This window comes from Ruditapes philippinarum, unplaced genomic scaffold, assembly GCF_026571515.1.
Source record: "Ruditapes philippinarum isolate M1 unplaced genomic scaffold, ASM2657151v2 ctg1961_1_1_1_1, whole genome shotgun sequence".
NCBI lineage: Eukaryota > Metazoa > Mollusca > Bivalvia > Venerida > Veneridae > Ruditapes > Ruditapes philippinarum.
Genome location: NW_026858357.1, coordinates 91,502 through 119,059, shown reverse-complemented (window position 1 = coordinate 119,059; position 27,558 = coordinate 91,502). Strand labels below are relative to the sequence as shown.

At 33.1% G+C, this 27,558-nt stretch overlaps 2 protein-coding genes across 6 annotated transcripts in view; one reads left to right on the top strand and one right to left on the bottom strand.

Annotated features, from left to right (window-relative positions):
• Positions 1-31: 31 nt before the first annotated feature.
• On the bottom strand, positions 32-14,569 carry LOC132752938 (zinc finger protein 236-like). The gene is made up of 13 exons (XM_060743353.1): positions 13,289-14,569; positions 12,800-12,864; positions 12,093-12,245; positions 10,264-10,353; positions 9,407-9,582; positions 8,586-8,781; positions 6,324-6,498; positions 5,619-5,906; positions 4,932-4,988; positions 4,119-4,271; positions 3,206-3,328; positions 2,137-2,264; positions 32-1,415 (listed from the first exon to the last, which is right to left on the bottom strand). The coding sequence occupies exons 1-13, from the start codon at positions 14,535-14,537 to the stop codon at positions 1,254-1,256; spliced, it is 3,015 nt and encodes a 1,004-aa protein (XP_060599336.1). The 5' UTR covers positions 14,538-14,569; the 3' UTR covers positions 32-1,253.
• A 1,559-nt stretch (positions 14,570-16,128) lies between these two features.
• LOC132752936 (uncharacterized) overlaps positions 16,129-27,558 on the top strand; it is a 34,314-nt gene continuing 22,884 nt past the window's right edge. For 2 of the 5 annotated variants that reach the window (XM_060743351.1, XM_060743348.1), the window contains exons 1-5: positions 21,880-22,154; positions 22,763-22,807; positions 24,098-24,190; positions 25,482-25,598; positions 26,551-26,787. In XM_060743351.1, the coding sequence (XP_060599334.1) occupies positions 22,119-22,154; positions 22,763-22,807; positions 24,098-24,190; positions 25,482-25,598; positions 26,551-26,787 (528 nt within the window). In that variant the 5' untranslated portion in view covers positions 21,880-22,118. Of the gene's footprint in view, positions 16,404-21,876; positions 22,155-22,762; positions 22,808-24,097; positions 24,191-25,481; positions 25,599-26,550; positions 26,788-27,558 lie in introns of those variants that run through there. The other 3 variants (XM_060743352.1, XM_060743350.1, XM_060743349.1) reach the window with 3 other exon arrangements.

Genomic DNA, 27,558 nt, shown 5'->3' with positions numbered 1-27,558 from the left:
TTTATAAAATATAAGATTTTTTTTTTTGGATAAAATATGGGAAAACTTTATATGGAAATATGAAATGTGCACGTGAAAAGTTACATTAAATGTACGGATGAGGTGAAGAAACAAAACAAATATAGAATAATCAGTTATACTGAAATTCAAATATTTCTCTAATGCTGAGGGTAAAGTTAGCACCACTATTACCATAGCAACCATCCTCATTTATGAAAACAAGCATTTCATTTTTACACAGAACTTAAAAACAAACAAAAAAACTTCTCCAGTAAGTTTTAACATTACAACCTTGAAGATTCACAATTAAAAAATTAAAATTACAAAAAAAAAAAAATATATATATAAAGACCTATTGATTTCTTTGAGAAAAAAAGAAAAGAAATAAAAAAGTTAAACAGTCAACAAATGCAGGCTTGCCATTGGTTAAATTCAAATCTGAGCTCTATCTCAGCCAATCAAATGTACTTATTTCTAGAATGGTTCAACAAAATGATAAATGCAACTTTAATGTATGTCTGTGCCACTGAACAACATCTGACCACTAAACTACTTTACTATGAAATGAAACTTTGTGTGAACATTGTGCCAAAATATATCTCATATCACAAAAATGTTAAATTAATTTCTATAAATGGGTGGGGAACTGGGGAAACAAACATAAAGCCCACTGTTAAACAGTGAACAGTTCGCAGCAACGATAATGTGACAGTGGACAAAATTTGAATACGAGAAATGACCTAATGCTTTTTTAGTTGGATAAAAAAAATCTTGGCGATATTTTGTATAACATAAAATATGTTCAAAAGATGCTTCTTTAATAACTTGACTTAGACATTAGTTATTTGATAAGTCTCATAACAATTTTGTTAAACTTTTCTTACTAGCAAAACACATGTATTTCTATATACACTGTGTACCTACTCAACCCCTCCCCCCATTTATTATTTTCATTAAAGTTTTACCCAAACTTCAAGCATGTTTATAAATTTCAACTTTCAAATAATTCCTTTGATATCAATCAACGGCAAACAAAAGAAATGCTTTTCCAAACTCTACAACAAGTTACATATAGACCCGTTCATGACTAAAATTCAACCAACTGGTTAGCTTTCAAGTCTCTCCGCACAACCACTACACCCTAGATTAGTAGTATCAAACTAATGTCTTCTAGCCATCCTGTACGCACAAAACTGTAAGCACGAAAGATTTCCCAACTGCAGTTCTCATCATATTCTCATAATCAGACAGGTTCAACCGACAAGGTCTTGTAAGTTTATCGTTGAACCGACAAATTCGGAACAACTCTGATCTTGATCGTCATCTAGACCTGCGTTGCTTGAGTCATGTGACATGTCCAAATGTCCGTTCAAAACACCGTCTTCTGTATAGAGATCTGGATGCGGAGGATCGTCCTACAAAACAATATCAAAACTTTGATTGTCTCCCTTTGTTCTTTTATATGATTTTTAAAAACAAATTAATATAACTCATCTTGTTGGTGACAAATTAGTTATATATAAAATTATATTGCTGTTGCAGCACTAGAGATAAAGGAATTTGTTCATTTTTTGCCAGATAAAAAGTAAGTACAAACTAGAAATGTCTCTACAGGACACGGATGATGCTCACACATTCTAAGCTCACAGAAATTGACAGCAGGAGAGCTTGATTAAAGGCTAAAATTTTTGAGATTTTTTTTCTGGGTTGGGTTTTACTTCACACCAACACAATAGTGGTCATTTAACAACTTTCCAGCTTTACTGATGGAGGAAGACGGTTCAATATTTCAGACACAAATGGGCACTCGAGTAGAACCACTGACATTCTGTAAGCTAGCTGGATAGCTTCCTTACATGAAAGAATCTAAAACTCCAAGTTGGTTTCAAACCCACAGCGATAAACAGCAAGTGGATTAAAGTGAACAACCTTAACCATTCGGCCACCCCCAAAGAGCTTGATAAATGGAAATGGACAAAACTGTATGCACCCCAACCCCCTAAAAGATGGACAAGGACAAAACTATATCCCCCTTCCCACCAAGTACTAATATTACAATAATATACTTAAACCTGTACTATTTAATAAGATTTGTGCATATTGAAAATTGACAATAAGTATTATATATGATATTACCTGTAGTAATTGCATTTGTACATAGAGAACACCAGTTTCTGGGTCACGGAAGGTGATACCATGTGAACTGAACTGGTTAGAACTGGAATTATCTAACATCATGTTATCCTGCTGCTGTGCTGCCATGTCTGTAAAATTATATCACAAAAATATCATACTTTATCAATCTCTTACCACACAAAATATCTCAAATGGACCATCTTTAAATCTGGACAAAATCATTAATCATGTTTAGGGTAAATTTTCAAATAGCGTACAGTGTACAACAGTGTAGAACATGTTCAGATGGCCCAAATGTGCCAGCTGCTCTTGGTTTACACTAGTCAAATGGGTCGATTTATATGCCCCCAGCAGGTTAAAGGTTAAAATGTAGTATACATCTAATTTTTATCAGTTTTCAAAGTAAAGATTGAGCTTGAATATATAAAATTAATTCAATTTGTCTCAATCAGAAATATCGAGCAATAAATATAGAAAACTTTGCTTATAAAGATATCGCTAATAACAAAATACAACTAACAGCTGTGCTGTTGAAGTTGTCTCGACTCATTTTTCAAATTGGTTACCTCTAGGATATAACGATATCCTGCTGTATAAATTTGGCAGACGGAACATCGTTATAAGCAAAATTTACTGTATAAGTATCAGTGATGGTTATGTCATTCTTTTTTTTGTGAGGACTGTATGATACTGTAATGGCCATATGGCTACTTCCTTGATTAATTGATGGACAAACCATATGGTGACTTCCTTGTTTACCTGATGGACAAAGACCTCAGCTGCTCATTTTTTTTTTGTGAGGACTGTACGATACTGTAATGGCCATATGGCCACTTCCTTGATTAATTGATGGACAAACCATATGGTGACTTCCTTGTTTAACTGATGGACAAAGACCTCAGTTGCTCATCTATACACTATTTCAGGTAATAGTTGTCACCGGACAACGTTTGGTAAGTAATAAGAAGGTATTATATAATAATCGTTTGTTATAATGATCTGAAAGTTTTAACTGTTCAATAAAAATTGTGAACAGGGTCAGTATGCTTTAACAATTCTACGAACATACCATCGGAGACCGAGCTACCCTCCGCCTTCTCTCGTAAAAGTTTTCTTCTTTTCTTCGCTCTATCACTAAGTAATTTGTTGCTATGGTAATCAGTTCTAGCTGAACCAGTTCGTTCACTGCTTTCTAAAAATAGAAGTTCAAAAGTGATTTTAACGACACATTTTTTAAACAATAAATATACCTTAATTTCTATGACAGGGGCCTCTCCGTTGTTAGGTTTGATGGGTTTTTAGCCATACCAACACTGCAAAGGACAAAAGTTTATGAGGACTTTCCGGCTACACTGGTAATAAAAGTCTGGCACAAGCAAGCACCTAAGTAAAACAAACCATCTTCTGTAAACTAGCTTGATTACTTCTAAACATTTAAACAATTTTATGTCCCATATCTACAAGTGTTTGGAACTACTTGGCAACTTGCCATACCATCTCTGTTATATTTATATGATTAGATAAAGTTTAATTTTTACTGACTACAGTAATTCATTACATACATCAAGATATAATGAAAAGATTTTTCTAGCAAAGACATTTTTTCAAACAAACCTTCCGTCTCAGCACATGTTACAATATACAACGTTTTCAAGATGTTATAGAGAACGTAAAAGCTTGCTAGCACCTTCCTTACATTATCCAATTAAACTTATTGCAACAGGAGCTATTAATGTCATTATACTGTACAAAAGACGTTTTTCAATTCTCCCCGTCAAATTAGAAGGGTTTAAAGTTTGCTAATTTTTCAAAAAAATTGATTAAGTCTGTAAAAGAGTCATATAAAATTTTACAGAATTTCGAGTAGTATATCACAAATATTTAACCTCGTCAATTCATCAAGAAATGTTGATTGTGCAAAATTTTGGCACGAAGAAAATATCTGATGTAACAGAATACACATATATAAATATATAGCAAACCTTTTTTATTGTTATTTTTAAGTATGGATTTCTCTGGTTCGGTAGTGGTTGGCTGTACAGCTACTGTATTAGCCACTACACTTGTTAATTCAGCAGTCAGTTCCGCCGTAAACTGGTTTTGTACGGTGACGGGTGTGCCGTCTTTTGGATCAACTGAGAAAAACAACAAAAAATAAACTTTTATAATCATATTTATGTAGTCACTTCTTCTCAGTATTGTAATAAATGTTCAGTTTGATATTTGCTCAAAATTATTGTTCTTGTTAGGGTCACAGATTCATGGCCGCCATTATTACTTTGAAAAAAAAAGAGAAAAGAATAAAAGACACCTGTTGCAAATCGTCTTCTATTTCTGAAACTAACATTGGATAATCTTTCAGCTACCTAAACAGTCCGACGCACCAACAGTAACAAACAAGAACCCAGCAGTGCTTAATCACCTGTGCTACGGTTGTCATTGATGGAATATATTCTATCCATCCTCATTCATATAAATATTGTGATATTCAATGACGGTGCTATTCAGTGCATAACCAAATTTTACCCTGTAAGTAGGTTATGATTTACTTAACTTTGTCAATGCTATAATCAAAATATCTAAGCTGCGGGACTTGAAATTTCTAATAAAACAGAAAATGGACATATTTAATATTTCATAACAGTGAGTCCTGGCAAATTAAGCAAGTTTGGACACAGTGGGCTACAGAGAAATCTGAAAAGGGACAGATTTAAAGACAAGCAGGCAAATTAACTACCATCCACAGCTTCAAAACTTTCCGGACATTTATAATTAGCTTAAAACAGAAGACTCACTTGTTGTTGCCATAAACTCAAGTGGATCAACCGTCATAATGGTGCCATCCTGAGCAGCTGTAAATGAGAAAAAATAACATGTAACAGGGTTCTCACTAGGACTTTAAAAATAGCGAGTCCAGGGACTCCCAAGCCGGAAAAAGTAGGAGTCCCTTATCACGTTGAAAATGTGTTAAGCCATCTTTGCTGCAGTTGATTAATAATAAGCATAGTAGGGGGAGGGGGGATTTTCAGAATTTGAACAGTGAAAAAGGTTATTTAGGAAAAAAGGTTATTTGTAAAGGGAAACACTGTAAAAAAAGTAATTGAAAATATTGGAAGAATAATTTCTAAATCTGTACATCATTAGACCATTATGCTGGACATTTCCTCAAGATTCACTCCACACATAATCTAAGACTCTTAATATTGAGCTACATTAGTCAGCAGGTGAACTGAGCAAAAATCATAAATAGAAGAGCCTTTGACCAGAAAGGAACCTTGTATTATGTTCTAAAATAAGGAAATTTAAACACAATGCCCTTCAGTAGTTTTTGAGATACCAACTTGCACGCAAAGATTTAAACAAAGTGTGACGCAGATGCTGACGTCCGGGTGTGCACAGTTCTACATATTCTTCGAAATGGTCAAGCTAATAAGAAAATAATAAGCTTTTCTTTATATAAAATAAAACATTTGTATATTTACTTTTAACGGAGACGGATGAAGGTGTGACAATTGTCTCCGGAGTGTTGTCCGTCTGCTGATTCCTCAACAATGGTACAATATCAATATGAGCGGCGTCTTCAGGTTTCATTGTACCGGGAAAATGTTTGAGTATATGCTGACGTAATTTTGCCTTCGTGTTGTATCGTTTATCACAGGAGTCCATGGGGCAATGATACGTTACATCTTTCTCGTCAAGTGACTTCGCCTTCTCGTGTTTTTTAAGATGAACGTACACGCTACTTTTTGATACAAATTTCTGACCACAATCTGAAAATATAAGAAAAAGTTTTTTTTATGATTGATCTGCTTACAACAGAAAGTTGAATCATCTTAGTAAACACAGGAACTTAACTTATAAATTATAGAGGCTTGTAAGGAAGACTGGGTGTGCCTACCTGTGTTGCCCCTTTAAATAAAGTTAATATTATTATTGTTACTAAATAGTTTCAATGTTTTTAAATTTTCATCAAAAGAATGGGATATGGGCCTATTTTTGTTGAAAACATTGTAAACAAATTATTCAAATGTTTTTTTTCATAACTAATATTACTTCATATCCATTTGACTTTATTATTTATTCTATTGAAGGTGTAAGCATAAAAGTTGATAAAGAAACTTATTTTAATCCACCTGTTGTTGTTCAAATATTTCATCAAATGATATAGATTAATAAAATCAACGTACCTTCCACAGGACACGTAAACGGTTTAATCCCCGTATGTGTAATCATGTGACCCTTCAGATGCTCCGCCCTCAGGAACGCTTTGCCGCACTCGTTACAAATCCACTTACGTTTATTCGTATGTTTGGTCATGTGACGAGTAAGTTTACTGGCTGTAGAGAACGCCCAATTACACCCCTGAGTAATGAGATATAATATAATAACAGTTTAATCGTGACAGACACTTGGTTCTTTCTATGAATATACATGTAGCGAGTGGAAATTTGAAAACCGCCATTAAGAAAAAATTTGTGAGTTACCAACAATAAAACATCATAAACAGGCTTATCTATCATTTAAAATGGACTGGTCCATCTTTCAATCTTACAAAACCATATGTACTGATATGTACTAAATATGTAAGATATTTAGCATGGTGGTCAATAAATAGAGCTGTCATTGATTCATAGCATAGCATATTGATGATACATCGATATCGGAAGACAAATATCAGCGATACAACAATATATCGATATATACTCCTTATTTCTTGTATATAATTCACTTTCATACCTAGTAAAATATATGCTCTGTTCATACAAATATGTTGTGTCCTGTTTATAAATGTCCTTTGTAGGACTTTCTCCTAACCATTTTTTTGTCATCACTGCTATGAAATGTGTCAATTATGTAACAACAGCTTGGTGTTAGACATGGCCACCTGCTTTTGTATATGTTTTGGTCGAATTTTCATAACTCATAGACATTAAAATAATTAACCAAAATTATCGATTTTAACACATGTGTCTATCAGACTTCCCGAAATACGTCGGTCCGACGGACATGTCCGATAAATTTTGATCAGGTCCGACAATTTTTTATTCCCGATCGGTCCGACTGTCCGGCTTTTATCCAAGCCGCATGTATAAAAAATGGCGTCGCTAAAGGTGCCAAACCTTGGAAAAAACGAAAATCTACGTCAGAAGAGTGCGCAGAACAGCAATAAAAGGATGAAAAGCATAGACCTGAGACAAAATTTAATGAAAAATAAAAGCAGAACCATGAATCATTGGTGTATGAAAGGGAGGAGATGAAAATGCGCTGTACGGATTGTGCCGATTTTTACGCGAAAAAATAAAAAGCAAAAAGTGTCTTAGAAATACAAACCAAGTTTTTCTTTGATTTTGATCAATTTTATTTGGTCCGACAGATTTTGTTTCGGTCCGACAGATTTTCATGGTTTGTCAGACCGAATGTCTGACAGTTTTTTTCAACTTTCGGGAAGTCTGGTCTATTATTGATCGACAGAAAAATATCAACGATATATATCGATATTGTCTCTATCGATGACAGCTCTAGCGATAAATTTAACAGCAGACATGTGTGACACATTATACTACCATCACAGACCGACCTATGGTCAGGGGGCCCTGGTGTGTCACCATGGTAACCAGAGGTCACTGATGACATCACATTCATGACATCATAATGTAGTAACATGATATACCATTGTTAATATAGCCCTTAGAAACTACTTAACAATGTAGACACCAAATAAGACTGGTTATCGTCAAGTTTTTGTATCCATGGGCAACAAACAGAAAAACTCCTGAAACCAGTCTAAAATTCCTGAATTTCAGGTTTATAAAATATAAATAAATCATTTGCAGTAATAAGATTGATATGTTGAGCTTGGTCTTAAAACTAAAAGCAGAAATGCCAACGAACAGATTCACAAGAAGATTATTCTTAGCAGCCAAAAATCTTTACTCATTGGTCTATCGAAGACAGCTCTAGCGATATATATAACACAAAAATGTATGACACATTATACTACCATCTCAGACCGACCTATGGTCAGGGGGCCCTGGTGCGTCACCATGGCAACCAGAGGTCACTGATGACATCACATTCATGACATCATAAAACAGTAACGTGATATACCATTGTTAATATAGCCCTAAGAAACTACTTAACAATGTAGACACCAGATAAGACTGGTTACTGTCAAGTTTTTGTTTCTATGGGCAACAAACATAAAAACTTCTGAAACCAGTCTGAAATTCTGGTTTATAGAACATAAATAAATCATTGGCAGTAATAAAATTGTTGGGTTTGGTCTTCTAACTTAGTGCAAAAATGCCAAAGAACTGATTCACAAGAAGATTATTCTTAAACCAGTCAAAATCTTAACTGTATCATCCGTCACTTAAAACTGTAATTTCAAAATTGACCAATGACAATGCATTATTTCAAATAATTGTAAGACTGGTTTTATAACTTACAGAGAAGTGACAGATGTAAGGTCTTTCTCCAGTATGAGTTCTCTGGTGCTGTTTAAGTCGGCACAACTTGTCAAACTTGCGCCCACAACCTTCATACTGGCAGGTCAAGTCCTGGGGCTCCGCCTGATGGACTCTGGGATGTGACCCGAGACAGTGTGGTGATAAAAATAGTTTATTGCATCCTTCATAGGGACATCTGAAAATAGTTATAAAATCATGACATTTTAGGATACAAAGCATACCTGAAGAATATGGAATCTAGTTTTATTAGATTTATTAATGTAGAGGGCAGTCCTGACCTGTCTGGGCTGCATTTCAAAAAAAGTCCTAAAAATATTGTAAGTCCTAAGTGTATCATAAGTCCTAAGAGTGTCGTAAGGCCTAAGTGTATGGAAAGTCCTAGGATGTAAGACCACCTTTAGGATGCAGAGTGAGACTTAAGACCATTTCAATAAACATTTATATCTTTAGTCAAAGACTTAAAACATTTATTTTATTCATTTTCCTGAGAAAAGTCAGGAAAAACGAAGGCATACACTTTTATCTTCAATGTGTTAATGTTCATCTACAAAGCAATTCAAAATTAAAGGGTTTTTTCCATAGAAATTGTAAGTTAGGGCATTTTCTTTGATAAGCAAAATTGTCTCCGATTTGGTCTTATGACTGATTTCAGACTTATGATATTCTATGACACTCAACCAGTTCATTAAGACATAATAATTATGAATATTACTTCCCAAAACATTACACTCGGCCACATCGAAGCTTCTTCAGTAAAAAGAGATCAAATAAGACTGACTGTAACATATTATGAAACTTACTTGTAAGTTTTCTCAATGCCTTCGTGAGTTTTCATATGTTTGTCAAGTTCTCGACGAGTCTGAAACTTCAGCCCGCATTCCTCGACGGGACATTCCTCCGTGCACGGTCGACTGTGCTGCTTTACGTGAGTCTTCAGATTATATATAGTCGTAAATTTTTTATGGCAGTATGAACACTGTAACAATAAAGTGAAAACAATGACTATTTTGTTACGTAACATTTTTGTATAACTTTATAGTGGGTGACCTCGTTAATGGGTAAACCCCATTACAGGATATACTTAGGCTTTATTTTGGTTGTTAGAAAACAGACAACAAGTAATTGTTTGTACTGAGTTAGGACTCTCACTTAAGTATCTATAATTACTCAACTTAAATAATGTTTTTTTCCTAATGTGACATGCACAACACATGCTCAAAATCATGACTTAACCCACTTAGTTATAAAATAACCGAAATTCATGCAAGTTCCAAGAGACACTCTTTGTTTAAACATTTTTTGTCTTCAGAAATTACCTTAAGGATAGGCAATCACTTGTTGTATATTATTTGAAAAGATTTATTCACTAATTATATCTTAAATCCTTTAACTAGTATTGTGTCATAAACTTCAACAGTGACAAATGATAACTCTAATTATGTAACCACAGCAACCACACTAGATGATAATGCTGTACATACTAAAAACATTGTATACATAATATTTACTGACAAAATTTTTGTATAAACTGATAATATATTTATTTATTCATTTTATTTTATAAACTTAATAACCTTAAATGGAATCACAACAATTGTCACTCCAAAAAAAAAACAACAACAGAAAACCAATGACAAACTTGTTAATAATCACTGACCACAAAATCTTTATTTCCTTTATGAGATTCTTCATGGCGTTTAAGTTTATACGACTTTGTAAACGCCCAGTCACAACCTGGCTCTGAACACTGTAAACAAAAAACAGTAATAAAGCCATGATGATTCTTTTATCATAATAATACAAGTTTAGATATTTTACTTTTCTGATATTCAAAATAATGTTGTTCATATTTGTATGAAAACTATAACTTAATTCACAAGTGGCGAAGATTGGCAAATCATACAATCATTGGTGCAAATTGGAAATTTTAAATATCCTGAAAATCCTGAATTTAGCAGTTTTTCTTTAGTTTTACATAGGAAAAAGAAGACTTTCAGGAGACTGAAAATCCCGAACTTCAGGAATAATCTCACCCATGCACAATCATTCTTAGCTTAATGTTTATTTAACCAGCCAAATCCTTCCATGTGCATACTTGATCTACACTGGTCATTCACAGAGTTACTGGTCAACAGAAAATGTTGGTCGTTATTAAAACTATTCCATTGCTCAACCATTTCCTCAGTCTTCAAACCTTTGCATCGACTTAAAAATCATTTAACCTTGGATCTGCCACCAACAGTATACATGAAGCTAGGGTGTCTCCATATGACCTTTTACACTTAGGTGTCACTTCAATCAAACAATCAATCAATCAATACTTTATTTCCTACTTGCACAGGGCTCGAGCTAGTGGGCGATTCGGGCGAAATAGTCGCCGAATTCCGTCTGACTTCGCCGACATCCTACATGAAAGCGAAGATGAAGTCGCCCGATTTTATTGATCCATTATTGTAAATTACCAACAATAACTGTGAATAACATGTGGTGTGTGTTTGCTTTGTTTACTCTCGCCGCCGGAAAAAGGAACTGTCATGCATCTCAATCAACGCGAAATGTCTTTAATCCGTTTGTATACCAACATGTCACAAAAGTCTAATTAACAGACGCTCGAGGAACAATTAGACTCCGCCCACGGCGAGATTACCGATACGTGCGAGAAACCAATCGTAATTCACGTTTAAATCGAGGCGACATTATTTAACCAATCATTAAATCGCTAACATACAACTACCTGTAACAATTATTTATGATGGACGGATCAAACGTCAATTAAATTTTCACTAAGGAATGATTGTCAGAATTAAGCGGAACGGCTCGACATATAACTGTAACGGTAATTTTAAATGAAAGTTTTTATGTCGACGAGTTAAATTTGATAAGATTAACGGCGTATTACACTGTATTTATTACAAATGAAGTGAATTAAAGATCGTTTCTTTCGTTATCTACTTTCATTTTCTTTACAACATAAGTGAATATGAATATAATGTCCGGCGAAAGCTTTTTAATAATAAACCAGAAGGGAAAAACTGTTAATCCACCCATGATATGATCCATGATAGGAATCAACTATGGCTTTTTTTTATCTTCATTTAATGCAATGGTTGCATTACATGATACTCATTCTTATTACTTGTTTCAAACTACTTTTAAACAGAGACATAGATAACAATAGTTATAATAATAGCTATCTATGTCTCTGTTTTAAATTAAAATTGAATATTCTGTTGTAACACAAATCCAATTCATTTAATAAGATATGAACAGTGAGTCAACATAATTGGGATAACATACAACAAACATCGATAAATGAATCTCCTCACTTCTCCCTAAAGTCTCCCCACTTCTCCCTAAATCAGCTGGAGGGAGAAGTGACTTCTCCCTAAATTTTGAACCTAGCTTGAGCCCTGTTGCAGTGTAAAAGTTACATGAGAGATAATAAAATTTAATGTTGAAATAAAAATTAAAATATCACCCTCTTACCTTATATGGTCTTTCTCCTGAATGAGTCATTGAGTGCACCTGTAACTTTGACAAACTTTTAAATAATTTCCCACAATTCTCTTCTCCGCACAGAAACATGGCTTCCTGCTTGCCTTTACTCTCTTTGCTAGGTGGGGAACCAGCAGAAATCTCCTGAAACAAGTCACCGTAACTTCACCGTAACTTTACTCTTACCTTGCTACAACCACAAATTATTTGACATCGCGACCAGTACAGAGCAAGGTTAGCTGGGGCATCCCTGCAGTCTGACTAGGTTCTATTCTGTCACTGCTAAAATTTATATTTTTGATTATCAAAATCCCTGAACTTTACGCTGATCATTTCTTAATTAAAAGGAAGGCAAGACCTTCATCATTTCATACTGTACTCTTATAAAATAAGATGAATTTTCAAGGCAGAATCAATGCCAGTTTTAAGTTATTTCGGAAAAATAAGGCTTGCATTATACGAGGGTGTGTACATGTACATAAAAATCTCCCGTGAGAAGCAAGGGCTGTGCCATATGGCTTGTAAGAACCTAACATTTTAAATGTCATAAGGACAAGTAAAAAAAAATGATTTAGATAAAACAGACAAGTAAGTTAAAATCAGATTTTGACGCGGGCCCTGCATGATTGCATATAACCATTATTTACTTTATAGTCATAATTATGTAACAGTAAGTAATAATTATATTCAGTAATTACCTTCGGAGCTGTGATAGAAAACATTCCACTATTCTCACCATCTTGTACTGGCAACAACAACACATCTGAAAAACAAGATTGACGTATTGCACTGATAATTTCTGGTCTTCATCCTTGCCTACGTAATTACCTAATTATAATGCAAAATTGCAAACATAAAGCATCATGGGGACGTCAGATAAAAAAATGTTAAATTTTATTTTACAATTTTCGTTTTTAAGGTGTCATTTGGTATTTCATGCACTGCTTCGGAAGTTCCTTTTTCAATCGAAACCCCTTATTTTTTTCTTAACCCAAAAGCTTGACTGTATGTTAAGATTCCCCCCAGAAATTTTCAATGAAAAAGGGCATTGAATAATATGACAAAAAATTTTCTTTGAAGGAATTTTAATTTTTTTTATTTTTTTTTTTTGTTTTCTTTTAAATATACGGTGATAGAGGGAAAGTGGCCCCGGCCCTATTTACTTCCTTATAGCCAAAACCTTTTACTTTGATTAGGTAATGATGCTGCTTGAACTGCCGTTGCTTGTTTCTCGGACGTCACAACTGTATTTCCATTCTGTACTTTAGTTAAATCGGCTATATTGAGGTGATACATCTGTTGACCCTGACTTGTATTGACTAGAATTTTAGTGAGGTTGCTCAATTTATCCGTTGCTATAGAAATTGTAGTTAATGCTAAATTTTCAGTTAAACCTTGTGAGCTAGCAACATTCTGCATGTTACATGCGTCTAGAGTTATACTTTCATTCTGAATTGGTGAAACTGAACAGTTATCCGGACTAGGCTCTGTTGAACTATCATGTATAATATTGTCACTATTCAATGTAATGCCATCGTTAGACTGTAAAATCTGACATTCTTGCGGCATCACAGAGAGAATTCCATCTTTAACAAATAACTTAGATTGCTGCAATATATTCAAGTCGGCAAACGATGAATTCTCATTGCCAGTACCGGTGATATCTATCGTGCTTGGTCCCCCTACGGCATTCATTATTACATGTTCTAATGAAGCTTCCATAGAGCTTGGTAAAGTAACAGAATTACCAACAATGTCCGTGTCAGGAATCTGGGCACTCTGTAGTGATAGGTAAGGAGTGGCATACCCGTTGCCTTGGATGCTTAATTTATTATCAGATATTTTCTTAATAGACGAATTTACACCAGCACTTGTAACAGAATGGGAAGTGGCATCAAAACTTTCACAATTCTGTAGAATCACTTTACTGTCTATAGAAATTCCTGGAAAATCAAGAGTATCATCTCCGCTTGTTTGAGGAGTTATATCAAACTCAACCTGCCCGAAGTTTTTACATCTCGCCTTCAACCATTCGGTATTGTTCTCGACGACGGCATTGTCATAGCTGTCAAGACAATCCGTTCCCAACTCGGGCAAAAATGGTAAATTTTCACCAAGACCATTTTCGTCATTGTCATGTAACTTCTGGTCGCCATCTTGGTTCCTTTCTCCGTCGCACACGTTGTTTTCGTTTTCTGACAAGCTGCCGGCCACGAGATATTGCTCAGTTAATGGTAAACAGGTATCTTCGATGTGATCATGTTTTACAACATGGGCGCCGCCATGTTTTTTGGTATCAAGCACCCCTCCAAGCGACATTACAGCCCCGTCTGGTTTTCCAACAAGGGGTTCGCCATTTGCATTCAAAGCTCCAGAGGCACGAGGTATGACGTCAGAACAAGTGCGCGATCGATTAATCACGATATGTAGCCGCATTTAAAGCATACGGCGCGCGCCAATGTTTAAATAATAAGTCTGAATGTAAGCATAATTTAAACATAAGCCATTAATGAAATAAGAATAATTTTAAAATTATTATTTAGGATACAGACGTTTTTTATTGAAACCGGATAAAGCTCAAAATATAACATATATTATCTGATTTTAAAAAATTTTAAACATTTATTTCTGGGCCAAAAATTAAAATTTGGTTTTTTCCCCCCCCCCAATTTTTGGTATCTCTCTAGATGTACAAAAAACAGAAAAAAACACAACATTCAATCATCATCATCACAATCATCATCATCAAAAACAACATGCCATATCTTTTTTCATCATTTTTTATAAATCATCAAAAACCCAAATCATCACATAATATTTTCTCAAGAACACATTTATATTCGCATAAAAAATCATTCAAAAATTAATCATAAATAATAAAAAATATTAATTTTATTTAAAAAAAAATAAAAAAATTTTATAATAATAAATAATTTTAATTTTAATTTTAATTTTTCAAAAACCCTTTTTAAAATAATTAAATAATAATTTTTATTTTTTTTAAATATTTATATATATATTAAAAAAAATTTTAATTAAATATAGAATAAATAAATAAATAAATAAATAAATAAATTTAGCTTAGCTTAGCTTAGCTCAGCTCAGCTCAGCTTAGCTTAGCTTAGCTTAGCTTACTAACTAACCAACCAACCAACTAACTAACTAACTAACTAACTAACTAACTAACTTACTAACTAACTAACTAACTAACTAACTAACTAACTAACTAACTAACTAACTAACTAACTAACTAACTAACTAACTAACTAACTAACTAACTAACTAACTAACTAACTAACTAACTAACTAACTAACTAACTAACTAACTAACTAACTAACTAACTAACTAACTAACTAACTAACTAACTAACTAATTATTTAATTAACACTTACAGCAACATCATCATCATTAAATAAATAAAAAAGTAAAAAAAAATCATAGAATGAATAAATAAATAAATAAATAAATAAATAGTGAGTGAATGAGTGAGTGAGTGAGTGAGTGAGTGAGTGGACGGACGGACGAACGAACGAACGAACGAATGGCCAAATTTGAACATTCCTGATATAGATATTTGTAAGTTAATACTTGAAAAACTTTAACCCTTTTGCGATATATAATTGATTAATGCTAAAATCAATCGATGTTTATAGGTTTATATTAAAGCTTCATATTTATACAAAAGGTAAAATAACATTATTGTAATATTAAATAAATAATGAATTACATAAAATTCGATCAATAGCCCTAGCTTGTTCAGAGGGTAGTGCATTTCCGTGATTAATCTGAATTAAACCTAAAATTTTATCTTTGGTGTCTCTATAAAGAAAAAAAAACAAATAAAATAAAATGCACACTTTTATCAATGTATCAAGTGGGTTGTTCACCTTAAATTTAGTTATCTTTAAACTCCCAAATATTGTTTTGTCTTGTTTAACCCGTACGTACTTGTTCTTGATAAAATTCAATAGTATTAACGCTTAAGCGTAAACGAGTCTCAGTTTTGTAAACCAATACAAGTCATTTTGGTATTGCCAATACGAGATATATAGATTGAATCATAAGAAGTTTGTGTCACCAAATACTATAAATGTGCGTTTCTTATGCCAACCGGTCGATGTAAACATACCTTAGCGTACAAATTTTGAATACCGTCGTTATTTAAATATCATATACAGAGTGAATAAAAACTTGCTACAAATTAAATTTGCCCTTTGACAAAAGGATTATTATTGGAAATGATATTGATATAGCTTTAAATTGTTTTGGAAGTGAAATAAAGTCCTTGATGTTATAAAAAGGTACGTGTAGAATGTTATCAAATTTATCTGTACATTGACACAGTAGCTAGATATATTTAACCTTGGTCGTTGATTTGTATGAGACTTCTTTTCAGCGTAACGTTTGATTAAACTTAATGCATATTTATATAGATATATACTTTTCATATATACATTTCATATTTCATGTGTATGTAAGAGCTGTTTGTTAAACAACATGTAGTTTTTTCGAGTTCATGTTGGAACTAATCTATCATTGGCTAGAACAAAATAATACATGTACTTACTATTATGACATTTATATGTCAAATTATCAATATGAAATAGAAAGGAGCTCAAAACGCTATAGCAAAATTACCATTCAGGCTATTATTTCACTAGGTCAAGTTTAAACCCCCATAAAGAGACTTTGGTATGTATGGGTATTAAGCTATTTTTACAAAAAGAAAATTGAATTAAGATCAATATTAATGTAGATTTAAATCTTACCGATATAAGTTACAAACATTTTGGCAGTTCATTGCCAATTCTCATGCGGTATTTTATGTTAAGCCGGTGCTAGGGGGCGTAAGATGTGCTGAAGTTTTCCCATTATCTCTCATTAACACAAACATTAAAACCCTCAAATATCTTCATTCCTAATTAAACTTGTCTACAATGATCTCGAAAATCGGTCTGTTTTGAAGCTGTTAGTATTATTTTCATGTGCATATACCAACATATTTTCAAAATGTTGTTACTTGCATAAATGCAACATTTTGTTCTAATTTTTGTACAATTACATCATTTGAACTTTATAAGACTGGCGAATAAATAAATTAAAAAAACAAAACATATAAAGCAGGAGAAATATTTAAGTTACAAATTGACATATTTACATTCCCTTTTCAATTAAGTCTTTTAAACATGTATATTTCACATATGCCATATTTCCACAAAGACTCTAAAAGACTCTCCTCCTTCTACATCTACCACTACCACCAGCACCAGCACCACCGCTAACAACAAACAAACAAAGAAACAACAATGGTAGATAAACACTGATGTTCCTTACTTTCGGGGTCTTCGTGATGTCTATTTCCTTTTGTGTTTTATTTTTTAATTACATGTACTAGTATCTTTCGTTCTAAATTAAATTGCATATAAAGGATTTATACCTATGTTTTGCCTTTTACAACATATTCTCTCATATTTCTAATGTTTCTAATTAAGAAAAATCTCCAGGTTCTACCAGTCACGGATAAAGCCATTTCAGTAATAAATGTATTTTATTTTAAGTTCATTTTGTACACTGTTGTCCGATAGTGCTCACTTTGTACATGTATTATGAATCATGTAAAATAAGACTTTAATAAACCTTCTCTTATAACATTTACTGTCCTATCAATGCTTAATCTGATTAAATGCAAACATCTTATAGTCAAAAAGACTCCAATTCCTTCTACTCAGTTTTTGTTCGGTGCCCTACTGGCTTCCTGTACGGTGGTCCTGCATGACTGGATGTTGTCGTGGGCCGCCCTCCGTGAACGTCTTACTTGTTGATCTTTGTACTCATATTTTATTAGACAGTTACGAAACTTAACCCTTTTTCTTGTTGACAAGCAACATTTTCATTTGATATACAATACAGTCTTCGATAAATGGTTGATTCCAGCACTTTAAGTATTGAAAATTGAGTACCGCTCAAGCCAGTGCTGGGGGGGGGGGGGGGGGGGGGGGGGGGCATGAGGGATATTGCACTTATTCATTATCCCTTATGTACAAAGTCGATCAAACCGAGTCTGCAATTTTCTTGTTATTTTGTTGTGATTAATGCTTCCGAGAGATTACCGTTTGTCCACATTCTTAAATTTGTAACTTTGACCTCCAAGTATGTATGCCACTCACTCGTGCTTCATTTAGATATATGATCTTCATTTGTCAACACATTTGGTACTGTCATGTTATCTTTTTACTTTATGATTAATCATAACAATTTTCGCAGATGAAACAATGATCGATATCCTATTTAATGTATAAGTTCATGTAAACATATGGTTTAATCTGTTCTAATATTTTACACGATTATCGCGTTTATTTAACAAATTACAGTTCTAAAAATCATTTGTATAAATAATTATCAGCTACTTTTTAAATGTTTATTCTAATCTGACTTTGTTCAATGTATTATACTATATCAAAGCTGTGAGAGCTTAGTTGAAAAAAATGCCACCACCTGCATTTTCCCATTCATTTACTCGATGAAACAATAAACTTTTTATAGCTTTTGAAATGATTTGTTGATTATATATTTTAATATGAATGATATATAGTTAGTTGAAAGTATTCAATTATTTCTATTTCGGTATCCGTACCAATATCGATCACTTTCTGTAACGCAGTAACATTATCTAGGGACAGAAATTGCGTTTGACGACAATCACATTTATCAGAATATATATTTTCAAACTTAGATTAATAATACATTAATCCCGTACCAATATTGCAAAATAGATATCTACTCACTGCCTTGTGGGGGAAAAATAAAGAAAAAAAGGAAACACCTGAATGACATCTTGTTTAATTTGCGTGACAGTGTTTTTGTGTTGTCAGTGTTCTTGTGTTGTCAGTGTTCTTGTGTTGTCAGTGTTCTTGTGTTGTCAGTGTTCTTGTGTTGTCAGCGTTCTGGTGTTATCAGTGTTCTTGTGTTGTCAGCGTTCTGGTGTTATCGACGTTCTTGTGTTGTCAGTGTTCTTGTGTTATCAGTGTTCTTGTGTTGTCAGCGTTCTTGTGTTATCAGCGTTCTTGTGTTATCAGCGTTCTTGTGTTATCAGCGTTCTTGTATTGCCAATGTTATTGTGTTGTCAGTGTTATTGTGTTGCCATTGTTATTGTGTTGCCAGTGTTTTTGTGTTCCCAGTGTTCTTGTGCTGTAGAGTTCTTGTGTTGTCAGCGTTCTTGTATTGCCAATGTTCTTGTGTTGTCAGTGTTATTGTGTTGTCAGTGTTATTGTGTTGTCAGTGTTCTTGTGTTGTCAGTGTTATTGTGTTGTCAGTGTTATTTCGTGTAAGCTTTATTGCTTGTCAGTGTTCTTCCGTTGTCAGTTTTTTGTGTTGTGTCAGTGTTCCACCATCCCCCCAAAACGCCTTTGTTTGCCCTCACTATTTGTATCGCAGTATGTTTTGCCGGAATCAGTCACTTCGGATGTACATTACTCGAACCGCGCTGTACCTTACTATAGTATCTCTATAGATAGAACATTGAATGAATTACTAAAACTTATATTCACTTTGTACAATATACATTGAAAACATACAATCATACAAGAGCAAACAAACCGTTTGTTGCTGTTTCTAAAGACGTAATAAAGTATTTTACAATCCAGACAAGTAAACATACAATATATCTGAATTTACATTCAATTTCCATTTATAATGTACATACAATATGTACAATGAGCAATAAAAACACGTTTGTACCATTTTGAATTTGTTATTATTCAATTTGCGTTGAATGCATTATATATTTTTGACACAGGATTTCGGCCGATTAAAAATGTCTTAGATTTTAATTTGTAGGCTCGTTCACATCTTGTATACCAGGAGACCGTTTAAATTCTAAAAAAATCCGACATAGAAGGGGAACATAAAATTGTACTAATAGTTACACAAAGAAGAGGCAATACATGATATATAATAATATAAGATAGTTCAACATTTTTTATTTAAGCTGAAAATAATAATTAACATTTATTTACTGGGAAGGGCTTAATCTAATGTATCTAGAACGGTCTTGTTTCCTAACCTATTTGCTTTTTGGCATATACTAGTACTCATCATTTGTATAATATTTGACATGTATTTGATGCAATAAAATACTCAGTATGTTTAAACTAAAACTAATAGCATTAATTATGTAAAAACTATATACTCCTTGTGTTTATCATGTGACATGACGGCATTTAATTGTTATATTTGAGCCGCGTCACGACAAAACCAACATAATGCGTTTTCGACCAGCATGGATCCAGACCAGCCTGCGCATCCGCGCAGTCTGAACAGGATCCATGCTGTTCGCTCTCAGTTTGTTTCTCTACTTGTAATAGGGTTGGTAAGCGAACAGCATGGATCCTGATCAGACTGCGTGGATGCGCAGGCTGGTCTGGATCCATGCTGATCGCAAACCCATAATGTGGGTTTTGTCATAGCACGGCTCATTTTATATGTTGACTTAAAGTTCCATTGGGTGGAGTGTGTTTGCGTGGTTAATCATGTATATTAAACCAAATTTGTATGTTATATCTTAATTTGTTTATAATTATATGAATTTATTTTTGAATTGCATAATGTATGTTCTTTTAAGGCAGCACGCCCCAGTCATGTTAATTTTTATGAAAATTTTAGAAATGTTTTTAAAAGTAAAATATTGTGAGGTGAACAAATAAAGCCATTTACATATTGCAATCGGCACTAACAATCCAAGAAAATTACCAAAAAAAAGTGGTCAACATATGCAATAACAGCCTTTACTGCGTTAGTAACGCAGTAGAAATATGGTGGTAAAATACTGCAAAAGCAGTCTTAAACCGCATATAACATGTAAAATATCACTTGGATCTTCAATGTTTTTACCTTTCTTAAAATTTTAGTACATTTTTCTCAAAATTGATTTTCTTGAAATATTTTGGCTCATCTGGAGGCATGCAGCTTTAACGCTATGAATACACTATGAATAAGCATTAATTTGTACAAAACGAGCAAGGAAAGAAAATAAAGTATTAAAGTTTGTGGAAATCACAATTAGTGCATTAGCATACTTATTATTAAATTAAGTTTAAACTAATAAACATATAGCCTATCATTGTACTTTAACGATAAATTAGTTTGTTGAAAGGAACTCCATTGAGGTCCAATTGAGCCTAAAAACATAAAATTTGAAAATCTTTCATGAATTACCTCGTGCACATAAAGTGGAAAAATATGTTATAGAGATTATAAAAAAATCTTGATACAATATTGATACTCGATCATCATGCGAAGTTTTTGAGTGATTTGGGTGAAAAGCGTTGCAACGCTTTATATTTTGTGGGCAAATATGCACAATAGAAGGGATTATCCTTGGTAAACGGAGTGGATGAATGATTAAATATTTTGTACACGAGTTAATTATTGGTCATGACCTACATCCAGTTATATACAAAAATCTTGAAAACAGTATTTTCAGTCACTTCATGTCAAACATACATAGTGGAGTCCCTTTAATTCAAACATAATCTTAAAGTTTCAGTGGCCATAAACACACAAAATGTGTAGTTTTGCTATTGAAAACAAAGTTTGTAATCTATAATGTTGGGATTCATCCTCTTATGTATTGATAAACAAACTTCTAAGAGTGTATACCTAATGTCTATGTAAATATCAGAGTCGATTTAAATTGATTTTTATCGCCAACCTTTTCATCATTCTCCCGAGGGTACTATATAGTTAATATCGAACATAATTAACTTTATTTTACTTGTCCTCGCTGTGTATAACACACATGAAGTTATTGGTATATCGCATCAAAAATTGATATTTCGGCTAACGTATATGCAATCATTGTATACGTATAAATATCTGCTCGGGATAGCTTGGACTTTAATAGTGGATTAAGATTTAATATCGAGCTGTTGTAATTTTTGATAATTCTGAATGGGAAAAAAGTGAACCGTTCTTAGAGTTTAGAATAAGCTTATGATAACTTTGAAATAAAGAAAAAAATGGAGTCGGATCTAAAGCATTTGTATTCAAAATATGTAAGTATATGTGAGCATAATAATTAGAGGGCTGACCGCAAAACTGTTGTAAGTTTTTATTTACTTCTTATAAGTAACTGCAGTTTTGCGGTAAATTTTAGATATATATGGAGCATTTATTTATAATTAATTCCTTTGAAATTCATTTTCAAAATTGTAATTCTCAAAGCAGGCTTTTTCAGTTCTTTTTTTATATATACATTTTTACATTGTGTATGTGTTTTTATTTGTGTGTTTTTAGTTATTAAATTTTCTTTTATAATTTACCTTCAACAGAAGAATATTAGTTAAAAATGACGCATTCAGTTAAGTTTTTATTATATAAAGGTAGATGTTATATAAAACTTAGACAATAAAGCGTTTAAAGGTAGATCTGCATGATAAATCGAATAGGTGAAAAAAGTTTTTAATTCTAATACATAAACTTTTATCGCTATGACAAACGTTCTTTTGTGTGTGAAATCATAATTATGCTTCTAATCTTACTAACGGATTTAACTACATGGGTCCCTTATTGAATTAAGTCCATGTACAATATAGAAATAATATTATATGTTGTTACCTACAGTTTCTGCTCCAATCTCACATATTATTTATATTGCTTTCAGCTGAGTACACAATCTAGACAGATGGAGAACAATGACGTTATAAAGGTATGCATTTGTTTTATATAATTTTTATATCTATTAAGAGCTATTTTTTCCTCTAAGTAACGAGTTGACAATAGCATTTATTTCAGTTATTTCATCAGTAAAAATGCGCCCTTACAAAGCATTCACACGTTTTTTTCTATGGTACAACAACGAAGGTTTATCAATTTTAATCAAGTTTTCTTGTTAATCGATAACCACTATGGCACCTTGAATAAACTGACTTGAAAGGTGTATTAGTTTAACATGTAACTCTTTTCAGAAGTTTTATACTGGATTATAATGCAAACATAGCTTATAGCTTTATGTCAAGGATTTCTCATTAATTGCACTACATTGGATTTAAACAACACCTTGTTCTATTATTTATGAAGCAATTGTATATAATATGGATTAATTATAGATATGCATTGTTCGACAACTGTTCCATTAGAAGTTAAAAGTAGCATTAAATTCAATAATGTATGTTAAAACGATTAAACCTTCCCTGCTTATTGTGTGCTGTAGATTTGTCCTGCTTTAAAGGCCCATTATGCATCTGAAATGCTTTTATATTTATTTCTCCAAAGCTTTTTAACTTTGGTGTACTTTTAAAGTGCGTGTATATAAAAAGTTACTCATTGGCCAATTACATGAACCATCTTTTTCTACTGTTGCCTTTTTTGGCAATAAGTGCAGATATAGTGATTTAATAGTTTGTATGAAAGTTAAAAAACTACCTTGTAAAACTTACATTTTGCTTCTTTCACCATAAATAATTTCACATTTATCCATATTTCCTTCAGATAAAAAGCATCTAACATTATCTAAAACCATTATTTAAACAATATAAAATTCATGTATGCCCTTTCTTAAGAAGTAAAAAAAGATATATATACATATTTCTGAGATGAAATGTGCCTTTAAATTTGGCTTCATTCTACGTTTTATTGTGATATTTCAAGGTAGTAATTGCAAACTATATTTTTTGTTACATTAAAGTGTGAATAGACATACTGGTTATTTCCTCGAGTGTGATCTGGGATGACGCCTTTTAAATCTTTCCAGTTTGTAATATACATTTAATTTGTAAGAAATCCATACTGGCATATCATTCAAGAAAACGGATAGTAATTAGGTTTTAGAGAATGTGATGCAACATAGTCCGAAATAACATCATTTCAGCAGAAAAAAAACTAGGTAAAAACTAGTTATTTCCCTCATGCTGCATTAAATATGATCAAATAATACACCGAGTAAAGTTGTACATATTCTTGTTTTTTTTTGGTTGATTGATGTAGTTCTTTCTTTCAGCTGAAGGAGTGTATTCGAGATGGAAGAATGAGCGAGATAAGAGGGCTTTTAGAATCCGCCAGTCCAAAAGAGATCAGAGTTATAGAAGAAAAGGTTTGTGAATCAGACGTACACTTCCAAATAATCTTATAGCCTTTGAATAGTTTAAAAGCAATTTCACCATTCGATGATTAATGCTTAAATTTTAAGAACTCTTTACAAGTTTATCTGAATTTCTGATATCATGTAATCAATGTCAACAGACGTTTTAATTACGTTTTAATGTCGAATAGCATGTTGACGCAATAGATTTTGCACTCATACGACCAGTGCAGACCAAGATCGGACCAAGTTCTCACTGTCCTATTGTCGGCACTGTTCGCAATTTTATAAGTTGGAGAAAAAAAAACATTGACAGAACTTTCATCTTATGTATGCCAAATTAATTGTTTATTTGCTCGCCGTGATAACGACTCTTCATAAAGGAGGTATCTTTTATTATCATTAAATTTCCCGCGAAATGTCAAACTTATTGAGGAGGGAATTATGAATTACCAGGGTCTTTCTATTTGGAAGACCCTGGTGTTACTGAGCAATGGAAAAAGTCATTTATTTAGAAAAATGCCTCATTGGTATAAGAAATGAAAGATTTAACGTGGTTAAATTAATAAATGTTTATTTTGGACTAAAAAAAATATATCGCCTATCCAAAATTATCTCGATGTCTCTGACTAGTCAAATAACAGTAGGGTCACTCCTCGTCCTAATAGTATAGATACGGTATAGTGTATACTGCTTAACCAACATTCTGAGCAAAGTATATGCTGACATCTTAAATAACCAATGCACACCCATTGTACAATGTTCAGTACTACATAGTAAATTGGTGACGGATACATTTCTTATAAGTGCATGTACAAACCAAAGTCATCTCCTATCTCAAGGATGCTGACGAAAACCTGGTGCGGCAGCAATTATAGATCAGAAGCAAAAACTAAAATTAATCTGAATTTTATATGTGCAGTTTCGATTTCCTCTGTTCTCTAGTTAAGTTAAAATGTGAATGTTTTTCTTGATTTATTCATAAATATAGTGCATGATCAGTGCACAACCATGACGGCACATTAAAGTGTCCAAACAACCACTGCATTTTTGTCATATTAGGGTACCTGCCATTATTTTTTAAGTATTTTGTGCAGATGCTCGTAAATTAACACTTAATTAACAGATTTTTTCATGAACAAAAAATGTTTCATTCCACCCTCGATTATTCTTTTTTGGTAGCATGTGGGCATGGCATGACAGGCACGACAACAATCATGTGCGGATACTGTAAATATACGTACCTGGTTCTGACAAAGTCTTTTTATTTATTAATTTTATTTTTATTTATTTATTTTTTCAGTTTGTCAGCTCATCAGAACAACCTACTGATCCTGTCAATTATGCCATAGATCAAGGGAAAGAAAAAGTTGCTATCTATCTCCTAGAGAAAGGATTTCCATTGTACCATGTCTACTGGGTAAAGTGTCTTTCTATATTAATTATGGCATGTTCACCATTTCATTTGGGGCTGATATAGTGCCCCATTCCCATTTCAGAATAACCTTTGTTTTTCCCCACTGTCAAACAATGCTCCCAACAGCTTACAAAACAGCAACAGCAACAACAAAAAAAAACCAAAACAAAAAAAACCCCAAAAAACAACAAACCCCCCCCCCCAAAAAAAAATAATAAAAAAATCATACTACTGAGAAAAATGGAAGGTTCTTTTACTTGTTTCTTGAAAGAGGTCAATGACAGGCTATGTGATAATATACATTAATAAAACTATAAAAAATATGTAACAGTTAGATTTTAAGCTTTTGAAATTTTTTCCAAATAGTTGCAAAAATTCCCCAAATTAAGCCATGGACCTTTGTCAAAAATAGCAGGTAAGGACCTTGTTTAAATTATCATAAACAAAAAAAGTCATTTATTTTATTAAATAATCTCAGTTCATCATATTATCTCAATTTATTATATTACATGCACGATTTTCCAGGTAAACTATTTTACCCGCAATTAAGGAAATGTTTATTTGTAGAATTTATTGACACTGCCAGTAACTATTCGAGAATGTTGTATCATCTGTTTACATTATTAGTTATAAAGAATTTGACAGGATATACAGACATATATAAAGGGCTGTTTGTAAATATTATTAGTTATGAAGATTTTTGACAGGTTATTCAGTCCTATATAAAAGGTTATATTGCAAACACACTTTTATATACGGTCATATAACCTGTCAGAAATATTTATTATGAATTTATAATAATACAGCAAGTATCATTTTCTTAGAGAAAGGTTTTGATTCTTTCATAAATTGACAGCAGCTATTTACATAAAACTATGTAAACTTTATGATTATCCAATGAAAAGCGACATTACAAACATACAGGATTATAAAATATTTAATATATATCTTGCAGGAGGATAGGGCTGTGTGTGACGAGTGGTGCCGGAAAGATCACGGACCCGACAAGTGTCCAAGACAGTACGATTGTGTCCAGAATGCAGAGAATCGAGGCATGGAAGCACTGAAATTACGTATAGACGCAGTAAGAGAAGGAAAGAGTAAACCAGGAGATGGAATATCTGAACCATTTGTAGACAAATATATGCCACACACTCCTCCACCTAAACAAACACGACCTATGTATGATAAGGTATGATGTAATGAAAGAATTAACTTTATGAGTAATGACACTTTTGTATGTATGTGCAGCAAACATTATTTTCTGTATTTTCCCAGCAAGAGAAACCAATGTGAAAATTTCCCCTGCAAGGGAAAACAACGTGATAATTTACCATGCAAGGGAAAAGTGTGTGATTATTTTCCATGCAAGGGAAAAGAACATGATAATGTCCCCTGCAAGGGAAAAGTTGTGATAATTTCCCCTGCAAGGAAAGACAGTGGATAATTCCCACTGCAAGGGAAAAGAGCGTGATAATTTCCCCTGCAAGGGAATACAACGTGATAATTCCTCCTGCAAGGGAAAACAGGGTGATAAGTTTCCTTGCAAGGGGAATCAACGTGATAATTCCCCCTACAAGGGAAAACAGAATGATAATTCCCCCTGCAAAGGAAAACAGCATGATAATACCCCCTGCAAGGGAAAACAACATGAAAATACCCCTGCAAGGGAAAACAACATGATAATTCCCCCTGCAAGGGAAAATAACATGATAATTCCCCTTACAAAGGAAAAGAGCATGGTAATTCCGCCTGCAAGGGAAAAGAGCATGATAATTCCCCCTGCAAGGGAAAACAGCGTGATAATTTCCCCTGCAAGGGGAAATAACATGATAATTCCCCCTACAAAGAAAAAGAGCAGCATGGTAATTCCGCCTGCAAGGGAAAAGAGCATTATAATTCCCCCTGCAAGGGAAAAAACATGATAATTTCCCCTGCAGGGGAAAACAGCGTGATAATTCCC

Excerpts from the sequence above, each read along its gene's own strand:
- LOC132752938 (XM_060743353.1), bottom strand. The coding sequence starts at position 14,537 with ATGCGGCTACATATCGTGATTAATCGATCGCGCACTTGTTCTGACGTC. Across the intron at positions 9,583-10,263 it reads AAGGAAATAAAGATTTTGTG|TGTTCATACTGCCATAAAAA; the intron begins GTCAGTGATTAT and ends TTATTGTTACAG. Across the intron at positions 5,907-6,323 it reads GTTTACGTGTCCTGTGGAAG|ATTGTGGTCAGAAATTTGTA; the intron begins GTACGTTGATTT and ends TTATATTTTCAG.